The 25,613-nt window shown below is 37.0% G+C and overlaps 1 protein-coding gene across 4 annotated transcripts; it reads right to left on the reverse strand.

The window, feature by feature from the left end:
* Nucleotides 1–9,878: 9,878 nt before the first annotated feature.
* On the reverse strand, nt 9,879–25,143 carry LOC137831180 (uncharacterized). Of its 4 annotated transcripts, none has more exons than XM_068638754.2 (11): nt 25,057–25,143; nt 24,286–24,792; nt 23,281–23,430; nt 20,083–20,211; nt 12,078–12,206; nt 11,759–11,935; nt 11,583–11,633; nt 11,380–11,457; nt 11,177–11,254; nt 10,696–11,051; nt 9,879–10,583 (listed from the first exon to the last, which is right to left on the reverse strand). In XM_068638754.2, the coding sequence occupies exons 1-11, from the start codon at nt 25,070–25,072 to the stop codon at nt 9,975–9,977; spliced, it is 2,280 nt and encodes a 759-aa protein (XP_068494855.2). In that variant the 5' UTR covers nt 25,073–25,143; the 3' UTR covers nt 9,879–9,974. The 4 variants fall into 4 exon arrangements, with proteins under 4 accessions (XP_068494855.2, XP_090160094.1, XP_068494857.2 ...); XM_090303968.1 differs by having other exon boundaries at nt 11,759–11,938; XM_068638756.2 differs by lacking the exon at nt 20,083–20,211.
* Nucleotides 25,144–25,613: the final 470 nt, after the last annotated feature.

Genomic DNA, 25,613 nt, shown 5'->3' on the forward strand with positions numbered 1-25,613 from the left:
CTGCTCTCTGGGCACATGTACTACTTCAAAGGAGGCAAAGGAACTCTTCAATTCCTGCACGTACGCCAAGTAAGCCGCCATTTGTGGATCTTTAGCCTGGAACTCGCCTGTTACCTGCCCCGTGACTAGCAGCGAGTCACTCTTAGCCATCAGCACCCTAGCTCCCATCTCCTTGGCCAGCAGAATCCCGGCGATCAGCGCCTCATACTCTGCTTGATTGTTGCTGGCTTTGAAGGCGAATCTCAACGATTGTTCGATCAGCACGCCGTTGGGTCCCTCCAATATGACTCCAGCACCGCTGCCCTGCTGGTTCGACGATCCATCCACTGAAAGTACCCAACGGAAATCGTCTCCTTCAACCCGTGTCGCCTCTGATGAGAGCTCAACCACGAAATCTGCAAAGATTTGCCCCTTGATCGGGCCTCGGGGCTCATATTTAATATCAAACTCTGACAACTCTACTGCCCACTTCACCATTCTTCCCGCAACGTCAGGTTTCTTCAAGACCTTCTGGATGGGCAGGTCGGTCATCACCAGTATTGTGAAACTATGGAAGTAGTGGCGCAACCTCCTCGCCGAAAATACCACGGCCAGTGCAGCCTTCTCCAGGGCCTGATATCTCGTTTCTGGGCCCTGCAACACCTTGCTCACAAAATAAATAGGCTTCTGAGCCTGATCTTGATCCTGGGCGAGCACCGCACTCACCGCCCTCTCAGTTACAGCAAAATACAACCTGAGAGGGATTCCCTCCAGCGGTTTGCACAGAACCGGCGGGCTAGCCAGATACTCCTTCAGTTTGACGAAAGCTTCCTCGCACTCTTTCGTCCAAACGAACTTATTATTGCGCCGCAGACACTGAAAATAGGGATGCCCCTTTTCTCCGCTAGCTGACACGAAGCGAGATAGGGCTGCCATCCGACCTGTTAGCTGCTGGACTTCTTTCACCGTAGCTGGGCTCCTCATCGCCAAGATGGCGGCACACTTGTCTGGGTTGGCTTCTATTCCTCTTTCAGTCAAGAGGAAACCCAAAAACTTTCCAGCCTCCACGCCGAAAATGCATTTCTCCGGATTGAGCTTTAACTTGAACTTGGCGATCGTCGTGAACAATTCTTCCAAGTCTGCAACGTGCTTGCTTTTTTCCGGCGAGGTCACGACCATGTCATCGACGTAAGCTTGCACGTTCCTTCCCAGCATTGGTGCAAGTACTCGATCCATCAGCCTCTGGTACGTGGCCCCCGCGTTCTTCAGCCCAAACGGCATCACCTTATAGCAGTAGCACGATCTCTCCGTCATGAAGGCTGTCTTCTCTTCATCCATGGGATGCATCTTGATCTGACTGTATCCCGAGAAGGCATCCAGGAAACTCAGCAACTTGCACCCTGCAGCACTATCGACCAGGGCATCAATGCTTGGTAAAGGATACGAATCCTTTGGGCAAGCTTTGTTCAGGTCGGTGAAATCGGCGCACATGCGCCATTTCCCGTTACTTTTCTTTACCAGCACGACATTTGCCAGCCATTCAGGGTACTAGACTTCCCTGATGTGGCCTGCAGCGAGGAGTTTCTGTGTTTCGTCCCTGATCGCCTGCCTCCTCTCCTCGTTGAACTTTCTTCTCCTTTGTCGCACTGGTTTTACCAAGTCGTCCATCGCCAGATGATGGCACAAGAAGTCGGGATCAATCCCGGGCATGTCCGAAGCGGACCATGCAAACGCGTCCAGATGCCGCTCAATCACATTGGCGATCTGGTCCTGGAGCTCGACCTCCAGAGATCTTCCCAGCTTGAAGATCTTTCCTCCGATCTCCTTTTCGAGCCACTGCTCGACAGGTTTTGGCCTGGATTCTCTGGCGATCACCGCCCTGGCGATTCCCTGCTCCCTCGCTTCCTCAGGGCGATTCCGCTCCTCTTCCTCCTCCAGACCAGCATCCTTCTCCCCCGGCTCAGCGTCCACCATCTCCACATCTCTTCCGGCGGCCTCCTCCGTTACCGTCGATCTGGGCTTCACACCGGGAGGTGGGGTGGTTGTTACATAACTCACCGACCTCTTGTTTTTCAGGCTATTCTCATAGCACTTTTTCGCTTCTTTCTGATCAGACTTGATCGTGATCACCACCCCCTCCATAGACGGCAACTTTACCTTCATGTGCCGGGTCGACGGGATTGCGCCTATCCTGTTAAGCGTGGGCCTTCCCAACAGGATGTTGAATGCTGAGGGGGCGTTCACAATGAGGTACTTGATTTTCTCCGTCCTCGACCCAGCCTCATCTGTAAACGTGGTTCTCAGCTCAATGTACCCCCTGACCTCCACCTGGTCACCAGCGAACCCATATAGGCACCCTCCATAGGGCCTTAGCTGGTCAAGGGGCAACTCCAGCTGCGTGAAAGTCGGCCAGAACATCACGTCTGCCGAGCTCCCTTGGTCCACCAGAACTCTGTGGACCTTCCTTCCCGCCGTAACCAACGAAATGACTATGGGATCGTTGTCATGAGGCACAACGTCCCGAAGATCCTGCTTGGTGAACGTAATGTCCACTTCCGGCGAGTGATCTTCAAACATATCCACTGCCATCACCGATCGCGCGTACTTCTTCCTCTGCGATGCGGTGCATCCACCACCTGAGAAACCCCCTGCAATGGTGTGGATCTCCCCGTGGATAGGCATCTCATGTTGCTGGGCTTCTCCACCTGCTGGCTGGGAACTCGACGCTCCCCCCGTCCTCCTGTCCAGCAGATAGTCATTTAGGAACCCGCTCTTAACCAGATCGTCGAGCTGATATCCCAAAGACAAACACGAGTCCAAAGTGTGGCCAAAGCCTTGGTGAAACTCGCACCAGGCATCTGGCTTTGACCCCAGCACCTTGTCGCCCACCTTCTCAGGCGCTTTCAACCTAGCAGATATGTTAGGAATGGCGATCAGATCCGCTAGTCCCATGACAAACTTGTGCTTAGGCGGGCGATTGTATTCCCGGCGTGCTGGTTGCTGGCGTGCTTGGCTCCTTCCCTTGTTTCTCCTATCGTAAGGATGGCGAGTCCTCTGGTCCTTCCTGGCCGCCGCCGCTGTTTCCAGCACCCTTTGCGGCTGGATTCTGGTCTGGGCGCGTGGCCTAGCGGGAGCCAGGCTCCCTCTCTTCTCAGCGACCTCACTTTCATCGGCGATGTGAGCCACCGCAAGTCGCCTGACTTCAGCAAACGTCGCGGGGTGAGCCCTGATCAAGGCCTCGCAGAATGGTCCTGGCAGCACGCCCTTCTTGAAGGCATAGACCAGCATTTCTTCATCCTTGGCCGGCGATCTGACCATCTGCGCCCCAAAGCGATTCAGGTAGTCTCTGAGGGACTCTCCCTGGTACTGCCTTATATCGAACAGATCATAAGACACCCTAGGCGGTGCCTTATTCACGATGTACTGCTCGACAAAAATCTTCGAGAACTGTTGAAAATTGGTTATGTGGCCGTTAGGCAGGCTCACAAACCACTCCATCGCCGTTCCCTGGAGCGTACTCACGAACATCTTGCAGTAGACGGCGTCTGACCCTCCCGACAGCATCATCTGCGTATGGAATGTGGTTAGATGAGCCTTTGGATCCTCCACGCCGGTAAAGACAGCCTTAACCGGAACCACGCTCGTGGGAATAGGCGTGTCAGTAATCGCCTGAACAAAAGGCATAGGGAAAACACGAGGTGGCGATGACGGCGCCACCTCTTCAGCAGAAGAACGCCCTTGCTGCTCCTGAAGAGCTTGACGCAGCTCCTCAGTCACCTTGCTGAGCTCCTCGTTCCTGGCGCGAGAGGCGACCAGGTCCTCATGCATTCTCGCCTGCTCTACGCGTGAGGCTTCCACAGTTGCCTGCAACGAACGCATCATCTCTGCCATCTGCGCCATGGTCATGGCAGCGGCGCCTTCGGCAGCGACGGGCGCAACTGGACTTGAGCGACTGCTTCTCATTTTTCTCATGAAACTCAGCGAATCACAGAATGCAGCGAACGACACCTCAACCACGATCGATTCAGCGATCAGTCGGAGAAAACTGTGCGAAACTGCGCAAGAGAACTCAAGAACACCGTAAACCTTCAAAGAAAACCACGACTTCACCAGAAACCAGCGCTTCCCCACGGACAACCAAACGAGCGAAAGAACTTCGAACTCCACCAAACAAATTACGCGCAAACAGCAGTAAAACCTCACCTCACCGATCGAAAACCCAAACGAACGGTATAAAACGCGAACTCACCGAACGAAACTCAAGCAAACAGCGAGCGATGGTTGCACCAGCACACAACCACGCAGAAAACTTCGAAAACCTCCAAGAACTCACGCTGTGGATGGGAGCAAGCTTTACACGGTGGGCGCCTGATGATCCTGCCTGTTGACCAGAACGCTGGAAACTGCCTCGTCAAAGGATCGACGTGTGCACCGCTTCGAACCTCCGTTCCTCTTCGAGATCCGCCTCAAGAACCTGCAAAGAAACAGAGCGGCGCCGCTGCGGCCGATCGCACTCCAACGCCCAAGTCAGTGACGGTATCACCAAATACTAAGAGAACAAGAACCGTGCAAATCCTCTCTCACAGTAAGCTCTATAACTCGCAAGCGTAAAGAGTATAATCTGAACGTGCGTACCTTAGAAAGTTCGTTGAGAACTCTTATATACCTGGTTGTTTTCTCTCTCCTGGCAGTTACAGACCTGGACACGTGGCTCGCATCCAGTCGTACACGTGCCATCCTCTGGAGCCTCCTTGACTTGGCGCTGCTTCTATTCTCATTTTGGCTAAGTTACTTATGCATGGTACTGCCCAGTGCATAGCTAACTTGGGAGTGCGATCTCTATTGGAACTGGCGAGTTAGGGGCCTTCATACACCTTCCCTGTGGTCTCGCCGGCCGCCTTCATAATCTGCTTCTCCTTCATCTTTGGCGATGTGCTTGCTCTGGCGATCTCCAATGACTAGGTCGCCTGAATCTACATCTGGCGCCTTCATCTTTAACCTGGTGATCGCCGATTCTGGTAAGCTGGAGATCGGAACACGCCAATTTAACAACTGGCGACTACACGAGCCCCCCGACTTCCTTCCCTTTTGCCAACCTGGCGCCTTGCCAACACGCCTATACTGTAGCTGGGTGCCACGTCATCACTCCCGACCACCAGGGCGGTACAGAAACCACTTTGGTGTAAAGTGGAACTGGACGTATCTCTTAATAAGAGTAAACCAGTATAAAAAAATATTTGTGTTCTTGTCTTTTTACTCTTTTCCTTTTTGAAGTTAATGTATAACACACTGACATGATATGTTTAATTGGTTGTTTTCATAAAAGAATAAGTTAATTTCATCTCTACGGCATTGTATTGTATTTCTGTGATTTTTTAATCTTCTAAATTTTTGGGAATTAATGTAGTGTTTCTTGACATTGTTTTATAGAAAAATGAATATTTGAATTGTCTCACTAAACTGATTCAAAATTGTAAACAATGTATTGGTGCATTGTCATTAATTCAATCCACTATTGGTGCAAAACAATGTATTGGTGCATAGAATTCATAGAAGACTGGATAGGGCTTTATGTAACAGAGTATGTCTGGATGACTCTTGAAATAATAAGGTTGTTGGGTGTCCTATGTTTATTTTGCAACATAAGTTAAAAAGGTTGAAAAATGAGCTTCGTGATTGGAATAAAAACTATTTTGGTAATGTTCACAATGCAGTTATTCTTAAGCAGGATCTCCTCCTTGGTATTCAACAAAATTTAGATATTGCTAGTATGTCTGATATTGACGGGCTTCTCTGTAAAGAAAAGATAACTAAGGAGGAGCTTTATCATGCTTTTCACTGTCAATATTTGTTTTAGAAAGAAATAACTAAGATGCTTTGGTTTAAAGATGGGGATAGAAATACTGCTTTTTTCCATGCTGTTGTTAAAAGGCGAAATAATTCTGGTGGGATTCATCGTTTACGAATTGATAATGTGGTTATTGTGGATCCTAAAATCATTGAAAAACATATTTTGGACTTATATAAAACTCTTTATGCTAAGTCTATTTCTCATGATCAGGATACATGTAATGTGGAAGATTTTATTGGTACTTATGTTCCTAATCTGGTTTCCTCTGAGGAGTATATGATGTTGATGAAATGTCCTGATTTTTTAGAAATCAAGAATGCTTTTGGAAATTGTATTTTTAGTGAAAACCACTTTGGTGTAAAGTGAAACTGGATGTAGCTCTTAATAAGAGTGAACCAATATAAAAATATTTGTGTTCTTGTCTCTTTACTCTTTTCCTTTTTGAAGTTAATGTATAACAAACTGATATGACATGTTTAATTGGTTGTTTTCGTAAAAGAATAAGTTAATTTCATCTCTACAACATAGTATTGTATTTCTGTGATTTTTTAATCTTCTAAATTTGTTGGAATTAATACATACAGTGTTTCTTGACATTGTTTTATAGAAAAATTAATATTCAAATTGTCTCACTAAACTGATTCGAAATTGTAAACAATGTATTGGTGCATTGTCCTTAATTCAATCCACCATTCTTCTGGATTAATTGGTTGTTTTTTTTATCAATATGTGTTTTCAATATAAATAGTTAAAATTTCTTTTCAAATGTATTTCTAACTTGTGTGTTTCTGTCTTGACTCAATGTATTGAAGAGTTTTTAGAAAATTTAATCAATTGTGTTTAGTTTAAACAAACTTAATTGTTGTAACAATATATCTTAATTGGTAATATAATTTGTTGATTTGTCTTTGTTTTGCAATAAATAAATATTTGCGAAAATCTTCTAAGTCCAATTCACCTCCCTCTTGAACTTATCTCCCCTTATTTCAACAATGTCAGTCCAACCTCACTTTAGAAACTAAGTATTTATCTAACCTCACTCAGAATCAACTCATATCTCCATCTTCAAACTCAACCTGTGACAAGTTCAACCTTCAATCATGCTTTTGCAACTTCAATCTCCTTGTTCATGAAATAAAATTAAACTTAAACATATTTTGAAGAAGAGCTCCTAGTTGCATGCAAGGTCATATTGCATCAAGGGATATCATGAGCCTAGGTTATTCAGAATAAGTTCTTCTACTGTTTCTAATTGTTCCATGTTGTTTAAATAATGTTTTTCATGTCTTGACCTGTTTCCACAGTTTAAATTTGATAATATATTTTGTTCTTCAGTTAAAATTATTTGTTCATTGAACCATCACTAGTGTGTCTTAGTTATTCTTATTTGTGTGTTGTTGTTTTTGTGTGTTTCTATTGTTTTTACAATTTTTGAGTATTTTTTTTCAATATCAATCAGTTAAATCAGTTTAAACTTGAGTAATTTTCAATTTTTAATCTTTACATGTTTCCTAAAATTTTCATAAAATTCATTAAAACTAGTATATCAGGTGTTTGTGAAAATGTGTTTACTATGTTTTGTAGGTGTTTGATAAAATATCTTGAGTAGAATTATAGTTGTAATGTGCTTTGAGTGTTTTTTACTTTTTTTTTAAAAATTTGAGTTGATCATTAACAAGTTTCTTAAATTAGGTTTTCAATGTGTCTTGTTGTTTTATTAAAATATTTTTGTCTCTTTTAAGATTCTATTATTTGGAAAATTGATTACTAATAGCATTGGAATATAACATTTGTTGTAAACCAAATAGTTCATATTTTTTTTTATGTTAGCAAATATTAAAGCATGGCTGGAAACATTAATAAGAATTCAACAACAGTTTTCTCTTATTCACTATTATGAAGTGGACTTTAAGTCTAACTCAACCCCATAAAACCGACTCATGAGGTGAGGTTTGCACCCACTTATATACAATGAAATGTCATAATCTCTAGTCGATGTGGGATCTCCAACACACACCCCGTCACGCCAAGAGTGACAACTCATGCATGGGATAACATATTATGGTTGGTGGGATCTCCAACACACACCCCGTCACGCCGAGAGTGACAACTCATGCATGGGATAACATATTATGGTTGGTCCGATAACGACCCGATAGCGGGTGGCCTGATAAGCCCAACAAACACTTGCTAGGATAGTCTCGAAATGGCTCTGATACCATATTACAAAGTGGACTTTAAGCCTAACTCAACCCCATAAAACTAGCTCATAAGGTGAGGTTTGCACCCACTTATATACAATGAAATGTCCTAATCTCTAGTCGATGTGGGATCTCCAACACACCCCTCGTCACACCGAGAGTGACAGCTCTTGCGTGGGATAACATATTATGGGTGGTCTGATAACGGCCCGATAGCGGGTGGCCTGATAAGCCCAACAAACACTCGATATTACAAAATAGAACAAAGATGAATAAAAGAGAACAAAAGATGAACAAAGAGTAAAAGGAAGGTAAAAGATATGAGAATGAATATCTCTCTTTTCTTGTTATTAAAATCAAAACAAATGGTCTGAATATATACAAGTAGTACACTCATTCTAGGTTTAACTAAAGAGGAAAAAAATCAATAATTAAATACTAGAATCAATCATGACACACAAAGACAAAATAAAAGTTATTCACCTCTATAAAGAGAAACAACTGATAATTAGAAAAGACACTCAATTATTCTCCTCTATAAAGAGAAACAACTGATAATTATAAAAGACACCCAATTAATATTAGGATCCTTCTATAACTCTGGTATCCTTTAATATTCACACTCGTGTCAAAATCCAGTTACATGCCTACAATCAATTTTAAAGAGTAAAAAAATCTTATCATTTAAATACCATGTGAACGTTGTCCTTATGTGTATTACTCTTGTAGTTCTGGCTCTGTTGCACAGGAAACTTCCTAACATAAATATTATGTATACATGGGACCGAGGATGACTTTGTCACATGTCTCTGTTTCTCCTACTTGTTGCAAACAATGCAAATATTGAGTTTCTGAGCTTCAAACCTATTTTTCAATATTTTTTGTTTTCAATTCTCAATCACATATGAAATCTAGGGAAAAATGTTTGATCACATAAACCACGTGGTTTGGTATATGCAACAATATCAATGATCAAAGAGGATGAATATTGACTTACGGATTGACAGTAAACAAGGGAAGTGGAATGACAAAATCATAAGGGCTGGTGAAAAAAAGCATTTGGTAATGCTTTGTTGTGTTTCTATCATTCTGGTTTACAGATCTTTTGGTAGAATTTAAGGGAAAGATACATAGATTTCAATTTCACATATTTGAAGACAAAGCTCAACGTGTAAATTCTACTATCTGGGAAACAAATTGCATCATTCAGAATGAATTGAGTGTGTAAATTGTTGTCTACATAAGACATTTTTGGATTCAAATAAGGATATATATATATATATATATATATATATATATATATATATATATATATATATATATATATATATAAAAGGTTTACTGTGTTAAATAGATTTCTAAAAATCATATAGATTTTTGTTTTTCTTCTTTCTATTTTTTTTTTACCATTGTGAAATCTAATTGTCTTGTTTTAATATATTTGTTATTAATGATAAAAAAATAATTAGGTAACAATTTATCTTTATTTTACATAGATAACTTTTTCATACAAAATCAACTTATAAAACAAGACTTACATGTAGTTGGTCACTCAATTGGTGTAATTTTCTTTTTCAAATCACTAAAATGTGGTCGATTTTTTGAAAATACAAATTAGGATTAGTCATGAAAACATGCAACGATTTTACTATAAATATAAAACGTCACATATCAAGATAAACTCGTGTCAAAGTAACACTTCTTTAGTGTAATTTTTTTCAAATGAAGTCATATCACGTTCTCTCGACTTCAAATAGAAAAAAAAATACTAAATTCGTATACTAATCTAATTAGTAATTTCAAAAAAAAAAAAAAATCAACCCCTTTGAATGATTTGAAAAAAAAAATGAGTAAAATCAAATACTTTGTTTAAAATTTGAATAAAGTGATACAATGATTAAGAAGTGTTAAAAGAAAGTGTGGGAAGCAAAAGAAAAAGCCCTCTAGATTTGGTTGCTGCTAGTAGTACTTGGTTGTGGGACCTTCTTGAAAATGGCTCTAAGCAGATCAGCATAGAGAGGAAACTGCAGCACTGCATAAAAAGTAATAGGCAAACAAGTTGCAATGTAGACAGGGAACAAGATGTTCTTGTACTTGTCCTTGAGCACGAAGAAATGTCCAGCACAGAAGGAAAGCAACATGGAAGAAATGGAGACGAACAAAGAGCTGAGGCCGAAGAGGAGCTTCAAGGGCAAACTCATCTTGAAGTCCTGGAACTGCTTCCGTGAGGTCAGGATCGCCAGGAACATTATAAGAGCGGTCACCGAGAAGCAAAGACCAATCAGGGATGCGATGGCGAAGACATCGAAAGCTGGCTGCCCTTCTAGCTCCGGCTTTCCATTGTTAGTGCCCCCAGGGACGGTGCTGGAGGTAGCGAAGGAGACGCCGGCGATTAGGGCAGCTACAACAGAGCAGGAGTTGGAGGTTTCCTTCATCCACTCTGAGCTCTCCTTCAGCAGGACTTCGTGGTTCAACTTGAAGACTTCTGTGCTGGTTTTTTTGTCGTTGTTGGTTCTTGATGTGAAATGTTCCGGCACTAGGGCTCTCACGTACTGCATCAATGCATGCATGCATGATCATGAAAATTAATCATACATTTGTGTGTTTGTGTTGCAAGTGCAAAGGTTGACTTGGATAATATTATGAACGTGAAAACATGCATACCTCATACCACTTGATATCCCACATCATTTGCATGGCAGAACCAGCAATCTGCCAAGTCCTTTCATTGTGGGTAGTTGTACCTGAAGCTAAATGCAACACAGTGTTCTCCATGTCATCCACTTCCAAAATTAAGTTATCGAACAATTTCTTATCCAAATTATTCTTCAACTCCTCAACAATTTTGGTCTGCCTGTTCTTCACTGCCACAAGCAACACGTTCTCGTTGTTGGAGTTGGTTTCATGCATAACACTCGGTATTTTGGATTTAAGTGCAAGCACAATCTCCATAATGCCGTTTTTTGCAGCAGTCAAAAATGCATTATCCTTATCCATTTCTTTTGTAGGTTCATTCAGCCCTGCAAGTATGTACAGAAAGAGGAAGATGGGGCCAAATATATAGATTTGGATAACAATACAAATAACGAACATGGTTTTGTAAAATTATAGTGTTTTGTCATAAAGTAAAGTGATTATGGCTTACTCTCATTCTCCTTTTTTTTTGTTCCAGATTTTGTAGTATTGTCTTGTTGACCTTGCCCTGAGCTAGGTTCATTCAGCCCTGCAAGTATGTACAGAAAGAGGAAGATGGGGCCAAATATTTAGATTTAGATAACAATACAAATAACAAACATGGTTTTGTAAAATTATAATGTTTTGTCATAAAGTAAAGTGATTATGGCTTACTCTCATTCTTATTTTTTTCTGTTTCAGATTCTGTAGTACTGTCTTGTTGACCCTGCCCTAAGCTATATTCACTCAGAACTGCAAATATGTACAGAAAGAGGAAGATGGGACCAAATATTTAGATTTAGATAACAATACAAATAACAAACATGGTTTTGTAAAATTATAATGTTTTGTCATAAAGTAAAGTGATTATGGCTTACTCTTCTTATTTTTTTCTGTTTCAGATTCTGTAGTACTATATTCACTCAGATCTGCAAATATGTACAAAAAGAGGAAGATGAGACCAAATATTTAGATTTAGATAATAATAAAAATAACAAACATGGATTTGTAAAATTATAATGTTTTGTCATAAAGTGAAGTGATTATGGCTTACCTTTCAATTGTTCTGTCGTAATAAAGAGTGAGTCGATGTCTTTATTATTTCTGTTATATTTCATGGATGGTGTACCTCCAGCAATTCCTATGTCCATATAAGGGTTTTCCATAAAAAAAGTCAAGAGCTGACCACTCCATATGTGTTTTTGCTTTATCTTCTTTATTGCTTCCAAGTCTTCTAAGTTATGTACATATGCATGGAGAAGACCAATCATTTATGATAAATAATCCAATTAGATTATATTCACTTAACTACTATAATATTTTATATTACAATAAGATTTTTGTGAATTTTATATAAAAATTCATCAACATACCTAATGTCACAACCCATCCTGAAGGCCAAAGGCATTTTAGTGCAAATCGAGCAATACTCTTTACAGACCGAACAAGAGTGACATACTTTGGTTCCACACATATTTGTGCTTTCTTGCCTTCTATATCCACTGAAATTAAAACACCAAGTTAAAGAGTTGACTCCTCTCTTTATAGTCTTTAGAAAGATATTGTAAAGAATAGAGTAAAAAAAACTTTGTAATTGTAAATCATAAAATATACCTTTTAGAAAGATAATTTTAAAAGAAATTGAAATTTTTAGAATTTTATAAGAATAAATTGATTAGTTAAAATTAGATCATTTCGAATTACAAGAGTGAAATTTTGATACCCATTTTATTTATTTTCTTCTAAAACTTATATTTTTTTTTGAAAATACAGTGTTAGAAGGTAGGGTGAGTTTGATGAGTTATGTAGGAAAAATCGATGAGAACATCAAAGTATCTACGCAATAGATTTGTGTAATTAACACATGATCAAGTGCATAAGCGGTACACAATACGAATTTTGAACCTATGACTAAAGAGCCTAGCCAGAAAATGTACAGTGTTATAGCAGGGGGCTTAAAAGAAACATGTATATAATTAAAAAAAGTGGAGAAGTCTGAGAATATTAACTTGATGAAAGCCTGCACAAATTTGGTTCATAAAGTTTATTTAAAATTTGGATTTAAGGAAATGAAGGTAGATTACAAAAGGGGTTGAGCATATATGATTTAACTAATAATACACATATAATTTAAGCCTTATATACTTATTTTCATATTTAGTAATAAAATAATTATGAAACGATATAATTTCACATTACTTGAAAAACAAAAACACTTGTTAAAGATACTTTTATTTGCTTCTGGGCTTTTATTGGGCCCATCTCCTTTTTTCTTTTTTTCCCACATCTTTAGTCATTTCTTTTCTTATAATTACACTCTTGCTTTTCACTTTCAAACACACAATAGAATTGTATGCTTGTTGAGAGTTTCTTTTCTCTATGTCTCTTTTTCTTCTCACTCGTTATTTTCTCTCTGTTCTCTTTCATCGCGATTGGGTTTCAATTGCCCTTTGCATATCATGTTCTCTGATTGGTTTATGTTTCTTGATTGGGCAGCGTTTGGGACTTGTCTTTTGATTTTCAATCGATTGTAATATGGTATCAGAGTCATTTAGAACCTATCCTAGCGAGAGTTTGCTTGGTTTATCAAGCCACCCGCTATCGGATCGTTATTGGATCACCCATAATATATAGATTCACACACGAGTTGATAGGCTCGCGGTGTGAGGGGGGTTGGAGATCCCACATCGACTAGAGATAAAGACATTTCATAGTATATAAGTAGGTGCAAACCTCACTTTATAAGCCAATTTTATGAGGTTGAGTTATGATTAAAGTTCACTTCTTAATATGAAGAGCTCTGTTGTGCCTTTTTTTACTTTTCCTTTTCTTGGTATTTTTTTTCTTTCATTGCTTTGTTTCTTTTGCTCCACAATCTTAACTATTTTTATTGTAAACAATGCCTGACGAAAACCCTACTTTGTCCTCTCCATCGGAAAAACAAGTGAGTAGCACTTGTTCTTACATCTCAGTGAGAATCCCGCTACCTCATTGGTTTTGCCATTTCTTGACTCAACCAACTACCATTCATGGAGGCAATCAATCATCCCAATGCTTAGTGCCAAGAAAAAAGTTGAATTCATTATTGGCACTCATCCTTGTCCACTGTCCACCAAAGGATAACCGAACTTTTTCGACTTGGTCCCGTTGTAACAACATGGTCGTCTCCTAGTTAGTCTATTTTGTCTTTGTCCCTATTAGGCAAAGTGTTATCGGAATGGATGTGGCTCTTGATATTTGGAACAATTTGAAAATTAAATATTCTCTAGGGGATTTATCTCATATTTCTAATTTACAACTTGAGGGTGATTTGTCTGTTACTGACTATTTTAAAAAATTATGTATAATCTGATATGAATTGGAAAATTTCAAACGTAACCCTATCTGTACATGTTCTGTGAAATGTTCTTGTTCTATTGGAATTGTTATAAATCAACGAAAATGTGAAGATCGTGTTTTCCAGTTTCTTAGGGGACTAAATTATCAGTATAGTAATATTTGTTCTCATGTCTTACTAATGAAGCCTATTCCACCAATACCAAAAAAAAATCCTTTTTGTGCAAGAAGAAAAACAATTGTCTATTGTTGTGCCCATTACTAATATTCATAGCCTCAATACTAGTCGTACTGCTACTCCTAATAGTACCTTGTGTATTTTTTGTGGAAAATATGGTCACACTAAGAATATATGCTTTCAAAAGGTTAGGTTTCCCACTATTGATGCTAAAACTTCTAAGTTTAAATCCACTATAAAACTTTACGCTTATTGTAATAAAATATGTCACACTGTTGACACTTGCTACAAGAAATATGAATTCCCACCTAGCTACAAGTTCAACACCACTAACAGAACTACTCAGGTTCATAATTTAGTTACTACTGATGATGTTTCTCCTGAGCAATTTTTTAAAGAACAGAACATCAAGGATATTCATCTCACCTCTCAACAATGTTAGTTTCTAAATGATATATTGCGTCAAAATAATCTTGGTGCTCCTTCTTCTCAAGCTCAGATTAATCAAATTGACACCTTCTCTACATATGTGATCAACGCAACTGAACAGTCTTCAATGGGTAAGTTTGTTTCTTCTCTACCCAATATTAAAAATTCTTGGATAATTGATTTTGGTGCCATTGATCATGTATGCACTGATCTTTCTGCTTTCACAACTTACACCAATGGACAATCTGTCTTTGTGATTTATTCTGGTTCAGTTAAATTTTCTACCAAATTTTATCTTTCTAATGTGTTATACGTGCCTTAGTTTTAGTTAAATTTAATAGTTGCTTCCAAATTATCCTTGAAACTTAAATGCAATTTAACTTTCACCTCTACTCACTATATCATACAGGACAATCTATCCCGAGAGAGAATATTGGTATAGTTAAAGTCAATGTTGGCTTGTATCTCTTTAACTCCTTATCTGTTTCTTCACATTCTATACCACAAACTTTTGATTCTTTTATTAACTACAATATTAAAGACAATAAATTGTGGCACTATAGACTGGGGCATCCCACCCATGAAAGATTACATGTCTTGAGCAAACAATATCCCTTCATTACTATTAACAAACTGCACATATGTGATACTTGTAATCATGTCAAACAAAAGACAAACCTTTTTCTTTAAGTACTTTTGCTACTTCTACTATCTTTGATATTTTACATTTAGATATTTGGGGACCCTGCCTCATTACTTTTATGCAAGGTTTTCGAAATTTTTTTACTATTGTGGATGACTACTCTCGATATACATGGACTATTATGTTGCATAATAAATCTGAGGTTCGTAATTACATTATTAATTTTCTAGCTTTTGTAGAAACCCAATTTAATTCTAAAGTAAAAATCATTCGCACTGATAATGGCGCTGAATTCAAGCATTATTACTGCACATAGAAAGAAACTGGATGATAGATTTGTTAAAGGCATTTTCTTGGTTTTCCACATAATACTAAGGGTTATATTTTCTTGAATCTGAAATATCATCGCATTGAAATATCAAGACATGTTATCATGAAACTCATTTTTCATATAAATTGGATCATGGTTTAAATAGGATCCCCAACACTTTATCTCTCCCTATTCCCCATGAATATAATTATGTCTATGACATTTCTTTTGCACCTCCCACTGAGCAAACAAAGTTTGTCACCACACACACCACTTCACCTTATCTTCCTAGGCGCTCCACTCGGCCTCACAAAACACCATCATATGTTGTTGATTTTCACATCGCAAACACCACTGTAAATACAAGGTACCCCATACACAATTACTTATCTTACAATGTTTTATGTTCATCTTTTAAACATCTTGTCTCTTCTATTTATTCTAACAATGAACCTCGTTCCTACCACTGAGGCTTTAAAATATGCTTGTTGGAAAATAGCCATGCAAGATGAGCTTACTGCTCTTGCCACTAACAACACATGGCAACTCACTCCTTTTCCCCCAGGGAAGAAGACCATAGGTTGCAAATGGGTATACAAAATCAAACATAACTCTGATGGAACCATTGATCGTTATAAAGCACGATTAGTTACCAAGGTTCTCGCTCAACTAAAAGGCCTTGACTTTCTAGATACCTTCGCTCCAATAGCGAAACTCACCACCTTAAAGTTGTTACTTGCTATTGCCACATCACAAAATTGGATTTTGAAACAACTTGATGAAAAACAACGCCTTTCTTCATGGAGATCTTCTTGAAGAAGTTATATGAATCCTCCCCCTGGTTTACCTCTACCTTTTCCACAACATGTCTGTAAGCTTCAGGGCTCCTTATATGGCCTTCACCAAGTTGGTCGTTAATGGTATGTCAAGCTCTCTCATTTTCTTTTGTCTCACAAATATACCACGTCTGCAACTAATCACTCTCTATTTCTTACATACAATAACTGTTATCCTTATTTATCTTCATGATTTGGTTCTCATCATGGGTAACAACAGTAAAAAAATCACTACCATCACTACCTCACTTGATCTTCACTTCAAAATAAAAAACCTGGGCAACCTCACTTATTTTTTGGGGCTTGAAGTGGCCTGCAATAATACCAGACTACATGAAACTGACATGATAGATTCAGCACCCATGCCCACTCCAATGACACATTCCTCATGTTTCTCCTCTAAACAAGGCACCAAACTTAACGCTGAAGCCACTTCTCAATATAGAAGACTAATTGGGCGCCTCATTTACCTAACCAATACTTGACCAGACATTGCTTTCACTTTCAACAACCTTAGTCAATTTATATCTGTTCCTACCACTCTTCACCAGTAAAATGTCTCTCTCCTTCTTCGCTACCTAAAAAGAAACCCTGGTGATAGCATTTACTTCTCTCGAACCAGTACCCTTCAACTACGGGATTTTAGTGATTCAGATTGGGCTACATGTCCTGAAACCCGAAAGTCAACCACTGGATACTCCATCTTTCTCTAGGACTCCCTTACCTCTTAGAAGTCAAAGAATCAACAAGTTATCTCTTGAAGCTCCTCTGAAACGGAATATAGAGCATTGGCCACCACAACTTGTGAACTGCAATGGTTAACATATCTTCTCAACGAACTTCATTTCCCCTTCAACCAACCTGCGACTCTATTTTGTGACAACCAGTTTTTCATCCAGATCGCTTCAAACCAACTTTTTCACGAACACACCAACCACATAATAGAATTTTATGCTTACTGAGAGTTTCTTTTCTTTACTTCTCTTTCTTCTCACTCACAATTTTATCTACTCTCTTTCATCGTGATTAGGGTTTCATTGCTCTTTACATATCGCGCTCTCTGATTGGTTTTGTTTCTTGATTGGGCAGCGTTTGGGACTTATCTTTTGATCTTCAATCGATTGTAATATCACTATAAAAGAATTATCTTTTTTTTTGGTCGACAATGAATAAAGTTAAATTAAGAAGGGACACTTAAGGGGTGTCCCCAACCTTAAACATACATAGACAACCAAACCAACTAATACAAGCAAATTCAGAAGAGTTTAGGTTTCTAAATTTCAGCATAATTATGTAGCAGAAAACTATTAACATCACATGGCACATGGCTGCAGACTTCAAGCATTTAATCTATACTAAAGCTTATGGAACTTGTATGCTTGCATTCAGCACAATAGGCATAAAAGACCCATTGCTTCCCTAAATATAATGATTGTATTGACTCACCCACCAACCCCTTTCACACTAATAAGCATGGTTATCAAACTCGCGAGTCAACTCGTTGACTCGTCCGAGTTTATGTGCCCACTTTGCCTTACCGAGTTAACTCGGTAGTCAACTCGTTTTTTAGGTAAACTCGGTGGACTCGGCGTAGACTTGGTGAAATCGCAGTGGACTCGCGACTCTGGTCCGAGTTGGCGAGTCCAACTGGGTTTTTTTAAACCCCAAAACGGTGTCGTTTGTCGAGTTCTTCTGTGAAGTGCGGCGGTAGATCGAGCGGAGCGTGCGGTGGTCGCGGGTTGCAGGTGGTCGCGAGTTGTAGGTGGTTGCGTCGCGGGTTGCAGAAGCGGTGGTCGCAGGTTGCTGCTTATCATTTAAGGTTAGAGATGGGTGGTGTGAAATTTGGGTAGGAAAGGGATTAGGGTTCTATGTTTTTTTATTGCGCTGCTGCAGAATGAAGTATGTTTTTTTAATTGGGCTTGCTACACATTTGTTTTTTTGGGCAGAAATTGAATTTAGAGTTGCAGTATATTTTTTAAGGAATGTGTGGGAGGGAGTGGACCAAATTCAAGTGAGGTTAATAAAACTGCATCTTTTAATAGAAGTAAAAATGCTCTAGGAAACTATTAATTTTTTTTAATATGAAAGTAGACTCTTACGAGTCTACGAGTCGAGTTTACGAGTCGAGTCTACGGAGCTCCCACGAGTTTATGTAGACTCGCGAGTTTGACAACCTTACTAATAAGTCTACCATCCTCCAACTTGCATAGAACCTCATTCCCTTTCAAGAGCCCCCAACACTGCCTTAAACTTGTTCAATCTACACACTCACTCCCCTACCTCCAAAACTTCTAGAATATGTGATCCCCTCCCTTGTACTTCTTCCTCTACAAAACTCCTTATCAATTTACTCCAGAAAAATGAACCTTTTTATACCATTTTTTGCCTTGCCCAAAACTAATTATGCACCAGCCCTTTTTTGTTGCAGCCTTACCCCTACCTCTGAGAATTCAACTCCACTAAGTTGCAGGTGTAGCAGCTTCAATTCTCACCACTGCCACATACAACTTCCATAGCGGTGTCCTCATTTTCCAAGAAGTGCAGCAAAAGACCCATCTCACAGTTCTACTACTCAATTATGCAGAGGACTCCACCCAAGTTCTGCGTCTCCACCACACTCCAACAATACGGTCCTAAATTCCTTGGCCAAAAAAAACAAATTGTTTTTCATCCTTCAAAAACCCCCGAAACCTCTACTCCGCTAAACTGATGTTAAGCCAACAACAATATCTCACCACCACCTCATTCTACATCCATAGTGGCTTCCTCATGAGCCAATATATGCATCCAGGAGACTTCTCCCATAATTCTGCTACTCAAATTTGCAAAGAACTCCACCCGAGTTCTTCACATCCCCAATTATAGAGGTCTGCAACACTTCCTATCCACCCCACAACCATGCTCAATTAGAGGTTACCCAATCAACTTACATGTAGCTTTTAATGCAAAGGACAGGGTTCAAGTGCCACTCCAAGAACAAGAAACTGAAGGCTCGAACCCTATGCTTCATCCATAACCACGATCTGAGTTGAGCTATATGGAATACTTTCTTCTACATCAGCCACCCTTCTTAAATATAACCTTATTCCTTTGTTCTCATATATCCTTTATTATTGTCACCCACATATCTTTCCACACCAGATTTTACTTACAGCTCATATGAACCAAGTGAAAGTTCTCAAAAAATTATCTTGGTGATTCCATATTTTATATTGAGATTTAAAAAAAAATTGTACACAATTTTGAAGTTTTTAAAATATAGCGATGTCCCTCCATTAAATATAATCTACAGTGATATTAATTTTTTTATTGTTGAACTTAATTATCGTTGATTACAACAATTATTTAAAAATGATAATTTAATTAGTTTTCGGAACACTTGTTCACACAGAAGAAAATAATATAGTTAACCAAATACATAAAAAAATTAAAATTATAATAACATAGCAAATTAAATACCAATGAAAGTTGTTGAAAAATTAAGGAACCAATTATTTAGTTTGAAATAAATAGGTAATTAATAGTCGTAAGATCATAAAAATGGGAAAACTGGAAACAACCGTGAATTTGACTTACATGCGTTAATTAGTGAAAGTTAACTAACAAGTATTATAACATTTTAAATATTAATCGAAAGTAAGTTTACCTTTGTGTTCATGGTCGTCTTCCATGTATAATATTTTAGTTTTCTTTGCATCTAGAGGTTCTTCTTTTTTAACTTCCTCCATGTACGAATTTATAGCTTGAACAACATCTAGAGGTTCTACAGAAATAACTTTAACATGAAAAATAATAAAAATAGCATTAAAAGTGTGTTTTGGTGGGTTTGACATAAATAACATATATCAATTAAATGTTATTTTGGTCTTCCAAAATATAAGTTTTATAGGCTCACTTAAATGTTTGATTTTCTAGTTTACATTAATATGCATATGTTTTTCATTATCTAAGTTTTTATTTATTTAATTAAGTATATATTTACTTTTAAAAATTCGCAAATTTACTTTTCATGTAAGCTTTTATATATAAAATAATTTTAAATATATTTTCAAAATGGCTATTTAAGTTAATTAATTAATGATATGTTATGGTTTCACATTATCTAGTAAGAGAATTCAAGCTGTTGAAACCATAAGAGGTTGATTCACCAAGAGATTTTTTTAGGTTGGTTTTTATAGTGGAAGATAATGGTAACCTAGGTTGGATGCATTTAGTTCCTCTTATCATGAGAGCAATTATATAGATCGTTGGGTTATTGTTCTAAGATGCTTAAATATAGTATAACGTTCTTTTTTTCACATTTCTTCTTTGCACACAAGGAATATAATTTGTGAAAGGTTTTTTTAGAGACGGTCAATATATGTCTTTATTTCAAGGGGGCTTAATAATATAAATCAGAGATTTGGCTTCATTAGATTCTAAGGTGTGTCAAATCCACAACAACTTGAGAAACAACTAGATGCAATTTGGATTGCCAATACCAAGTTACATGTTAATGGGCTGAAAAGTGTGAAGGAATCATGAGAAAAGGTCAAGCTGAAAAGTGTGGAGGAGAAAAGATGAAAAATTTTCATACATGCAAGTGGTGAGGAATTAAAAGAAGATGGTGTCACGACAAGAAAGGGAGAACAATGTGTTGAGGGAACTGTATCACATCTTTGCGCTTTAGTGTTGGAAAGTGTAACCAAATACTGGGGATCGGGACCGAAACCTTTTAGGAACTTAGATGTTTGGAACAATGGTAGAAAACCTATGGGGTTAAAGGGTTGTTTGTTTTAAAAGAAAAATTAAAAAGATTAAAAGAAGGATATAATTGTTTTAAAATCTATTCTCAAATGTTTTAGCTAATTTTTGAGTTAAAAGTGAATTATTTAAAAAGACAAATAACTAGCTTGATTTACAATTATGCTAAAATTCTTAGTTGTGATATTATGAGTATATTTTTTCATATATGTGTCAGATGATGGGAGGGAATCATAATAAAAACTCATTTTGGGATGGGGTAGTGGCTAAGATAAAGAACAGATTGGCAAGATGGTAAGGGAAATTCCTATCTTTTGCAAGAAGATTTTGTTTGCTGAAATTTGTTATTACATCTCATCCTCTTTTCTATATCTTTCTCTTTAAAATGTTTGCAGGGATAATATCTACTATTAACAAAATTCAGGGGCAAGTTTTATGGAAATGAGGGAGGGAGGACAAGAAAATAGTGTGGGTATGGCTGAAGGTGTGCAAATTAAAGGAAAATGGGGTCTAGGAGTTAGGGATTTAGCATTAATTATTAGGAAAGTGCATTTGAAGGTTAGGAACTAAAAAGGGGGACTCTGTAAAGAATTATTACACGGTTGGAGGGAATTGAGAAACACATGACATCTTAAATCAAATTCATTATTATGAAGAGACATTAGGAAAATAGCACTTTTGGAGACATTGTTGTTTGGATTATAAAGGATAGAAATTTTATAAGGATTTGGGAGGATACATGGGTAGGAAACACCCCTTTTAAAGAGAAGTGCTCAAGACTTTACATCATCTCTTGTTGTAAGGAGGTAACATTATTTGATGTAGAGAGTTGGAAAAATAATACGTGGAAGTGGTATTTGAATGGAGAAGGAGGTTTGAATGAGAAATATAACAAATATATCTTTTGATACAAGAGTTAGATAAGGTAACCTTGAACATGGAAGGAGAAGATAAATGATTGTGGTAAAAATGTGGCACAGGTCTTTATAGTCAAGTCTGCTTATAATGATCTATTTAATGATGTCTTTGAGATTGAAAGGGAACTTTATGAGAACTTCTGGATGATAAAAGCTCTCCCCTTAGCACAATTTCTAGAAAAGTGGTAGTATTTGACAGTACTTTATGTATCATGTGTAGTGAGAAAGAGAAGATTGTTACTCATTTGTTCCTACACTATAACATTACCAAAACAGTCTGGAATGTGTGTTATATCTGGATTGACGAGGTAATGTGCTACACTTTGATCCAAAAACAATATTTAAGACAATTTAATATTTTAAGATTAAATAAGGCTGGAAATAGAGCTTGAGGATGTATGTGGATCGCCATAATAGGGGGAATTTGGAATTGAAATAAAAGGAATAACATATTGTTCAGGAATGCAACAGTTGATCCTTTGAAAATTTTTGTGTTATCCCAAGTAAAAACTTGGTCATGGATCAGAAGTAAAAAGAGTACAACTTCTTTTACTTATTCTTATTGGTGTATTATCCTTATAACATGCTTGAAATCTATAAAGAAGCAATAAGCATTGAAATGGATGGTTATGCTAAATTATGCAACTAGGTACAGCACAACCTTTGTTGTCTAAACAATCATATATTTTAAATAAGATAGTCTATGATAAGATTCTAAGTATGGTAGTGAAATATAAATTTTTTGGTGTAGGATGTATGTTTATTTGCTATAAATGACTTGCAATTGACTTTGAGTTGTTGATAAATGGGTTAGAACATTTCTTAAATGTTCTAATTAATTCACTTTATTCTTTGCCAAAAAAAAAAGTTAATTAATGATAAAATTCATATATTAAGTTTATAAATATGAAATAATTTAAAAGTTTATAAATATGAAATAATTTAAAAGTTTATAAATATGAAATTCAATAATAAAAAATAAAAATTTAAGAATTAATTAATAGTTTGAAATAAAAGATGCTACATTTTGTTGTTGGGGAGTTAAAATCCCTATTAGGCTAGCCATTAATTAAGAATTCCACTATTTGAAAGGATGTATTTTAACTAGAACGTATACAGGATAAAACTATAACTATTAATTAAAAAGCTTAATTATATATGAGATTAATGAGCACAACACTTACAATAATATAGAATTTGCTTCCACCATGGGAGATTGTTTCCACTCTTGAACGCTGAAGGTCTGCAAGCAAGAACTTTGATAGGTGTGGCATCATCGTTGTTTCGTATGTTCACAAGTCCAGGATAACAATGGTTTATTATAATTGCCAAATCTATATATCAATCACACATACAAATCATTAACAATAAATAGTTTTATCCAATCAAATTTAAAATAGTGATATGTGAAAGTAATTTATTCTATTGGTCATTCAAAATCATGTTTAGGGCTTATTTTTTAGATCTAAATAAACTACAACTACAACATAAAATTATTTTCAAATTTTACTTTTAGAAAAAACAAATTAAAGATATGAATTGCATATTCAAAACTTTAAAACTGTTTAAATAAAATATTCAACCGTATGTATAAAGAGAAGTTTTTTTTATTCAAACATATAAATATAAATAGTATATAAAGTATATATTATGACTTATACTATAAAAAAAATATTAATTTAGTTATTCACTTTAGCAATCGAAAAGTAGTGATTACAACATGATTGAAATAGTCTCAATTTTAAATATGTGACCGAAATAATGATTAAATGAATTTTTAGTAATATTAATATATTTAACGATAGAAGATAGAAAATAGAAGTATCAAAAAATTTGGTCATGACAAAAAGTTTGTTTGTTAAATAAGTTATTATATTGAAAAAATATAAAAAAAAATGATGTTTTCCACTATCGATTTAATAATCGAAGTTGTTTATTTTTTTAGCAATTGATTTGGTATTTCTTTTATAAATACTATCGTTTAAATGATTTATTGAAAATTAAAAGTGAGAAAATGTTGTTAGAGATTTCATATTGGTGAATTTGAAATCAACAAGTGAAAGAATATAGATAAAGAAGGTTATAAGTGAAAAGATTATTGATTAAGAAGGTTGAAAAGCTTTGAACATATATATATGTAGATTGATGGAAGTAGATAGAGATGAAGATGAAATTAAAAGCTTGCTAACCCAACGATTCTCTCCAAATGGATTTGTGAAGGATGGTGTCTTCATGATCGTTCGTAAGTGAAACATCTAAATCTTTGGAAACATCGTAAAGGTACAGAAAGGCCTTTCTTTGGCCTGTGAGCACAGCCTTGAAAATAGGTGTTTCACGCTTCTTGTTCCTAACCCTAATCAAATCCTTCCTTTCACCATTTTCCCCTATGATGAACTTACACATGCCAATGAACCCTCTGGAAGCTGCAAGATGCAAAGGAGTGTTCCCTCTCTCATTGGTTGACCTCAGTGCACTGTCATCCCTCAACTTTCCCCTCCCTTCATGCCTCAAGATTGCTTCAACAAGAATGCTAACAAGCTCCACATTCCCATCATTCACTGCCACATGCAGTGCAGTGCCTCTGCTTTCGTTGATTATGACTTTGTGGTACTCACTGTCGTTCTCATATGCACTAATAACGTGCTTCCATCTTTCTTCCAATACCAACTCTTTGAAGTGTGTGATATCATACCAATCTGTAACATGAACTATAAAATATTATGATCTGATATGTTTAAAAGATGTTAAAGATTTAATTTGGCCCACCAGTATATCAGATATTAATTAAAGCATGGTTAAATAAATAAAAATGCTGATAACAACTTGATTCCAAGGTTATTGGATAACAAGATAAACCAAGAACAGTATGTCAATAAATTTAGTACCAAATATATAGAAAACAAGAGTACAAAGGAGAATTTTAAAATTTTAGAAAACTGATTTGTAAAAGTTCAACTCACCTTCACTTGAAACCATTTTGAAACGAAGAATGCAGAGAAGAATGGTGATAGACGTGAAATCTCTCAAATAAGCAGAATGCAGGCTTGCTTTTTATAGTGACAAAGCTCCCAATTCTACACATTTCTGTTTAGTATATGCTACTACTTCTTTTTTTATTTGTTTTGTATTATTACTATTTCTTTAGTTTTTATCACTAGTTATAAAATAATTAGTCAAAGTTATCTCTTACCATTTTCTCACTGTATTAATTTCTAGTCTCCTATTAAATTAATTTTAAATATATGAAATCTATTTCCTGATTATATTCATAGTTTCGACTATAGTAAACGTATACTTCTATTATAAACAGTGTATAAATGTATTTATGCATCAAAAGTTGAGAATAATAGCATTTTATTTGTATAAAAATTAAGAGTTTCAAGTCATCTTAGAGTCAGTCCAGTGAAGTGGAATCAAGGAATTTTCTTGCTCGACAATCACATTTATGTCCATATACTGAGCAAAACGAAAGCTCAAGAAAAGCATAAAGCACAATGTTACTGTTTCACTTAGAATC

Source organism: Phaseolus vulgaris, chromosome 6 (genome assembly GCF_051622355.1).
Source record: "Phaseolus vulgaris cultivar YP4 chromosome 6, ASM5162235v1, whole genome shotgun sequence".
NCBI classification, from domain to species: domain Eukaryota; kingdom Viridiplantae; phylum Streptophyta; class Magnoliopsida; order Fabales; family Fabaceae; genus Phaseolus; species Phaseolus vulgaris.

Bases quoted from the DNA above. Each gene is read 5' to 3' on its own strand.
- LOC137831180 (XM_090303968.1), bottom strand. The intron at 12,207-20,082 runs GTAAACTTACTT...TTTTAATTTCAG, and splicing joins AGACGACCATGAACACAAAG to TGGATATAGAAGGCAAGAAA. The intron at 11,634-11,758 runs GTAAGCCATAAT...ACATATTTGCAG, and splicing joins TACGACAGAACAATTGAAAG to ATCTGAGTGAATATAGTACT.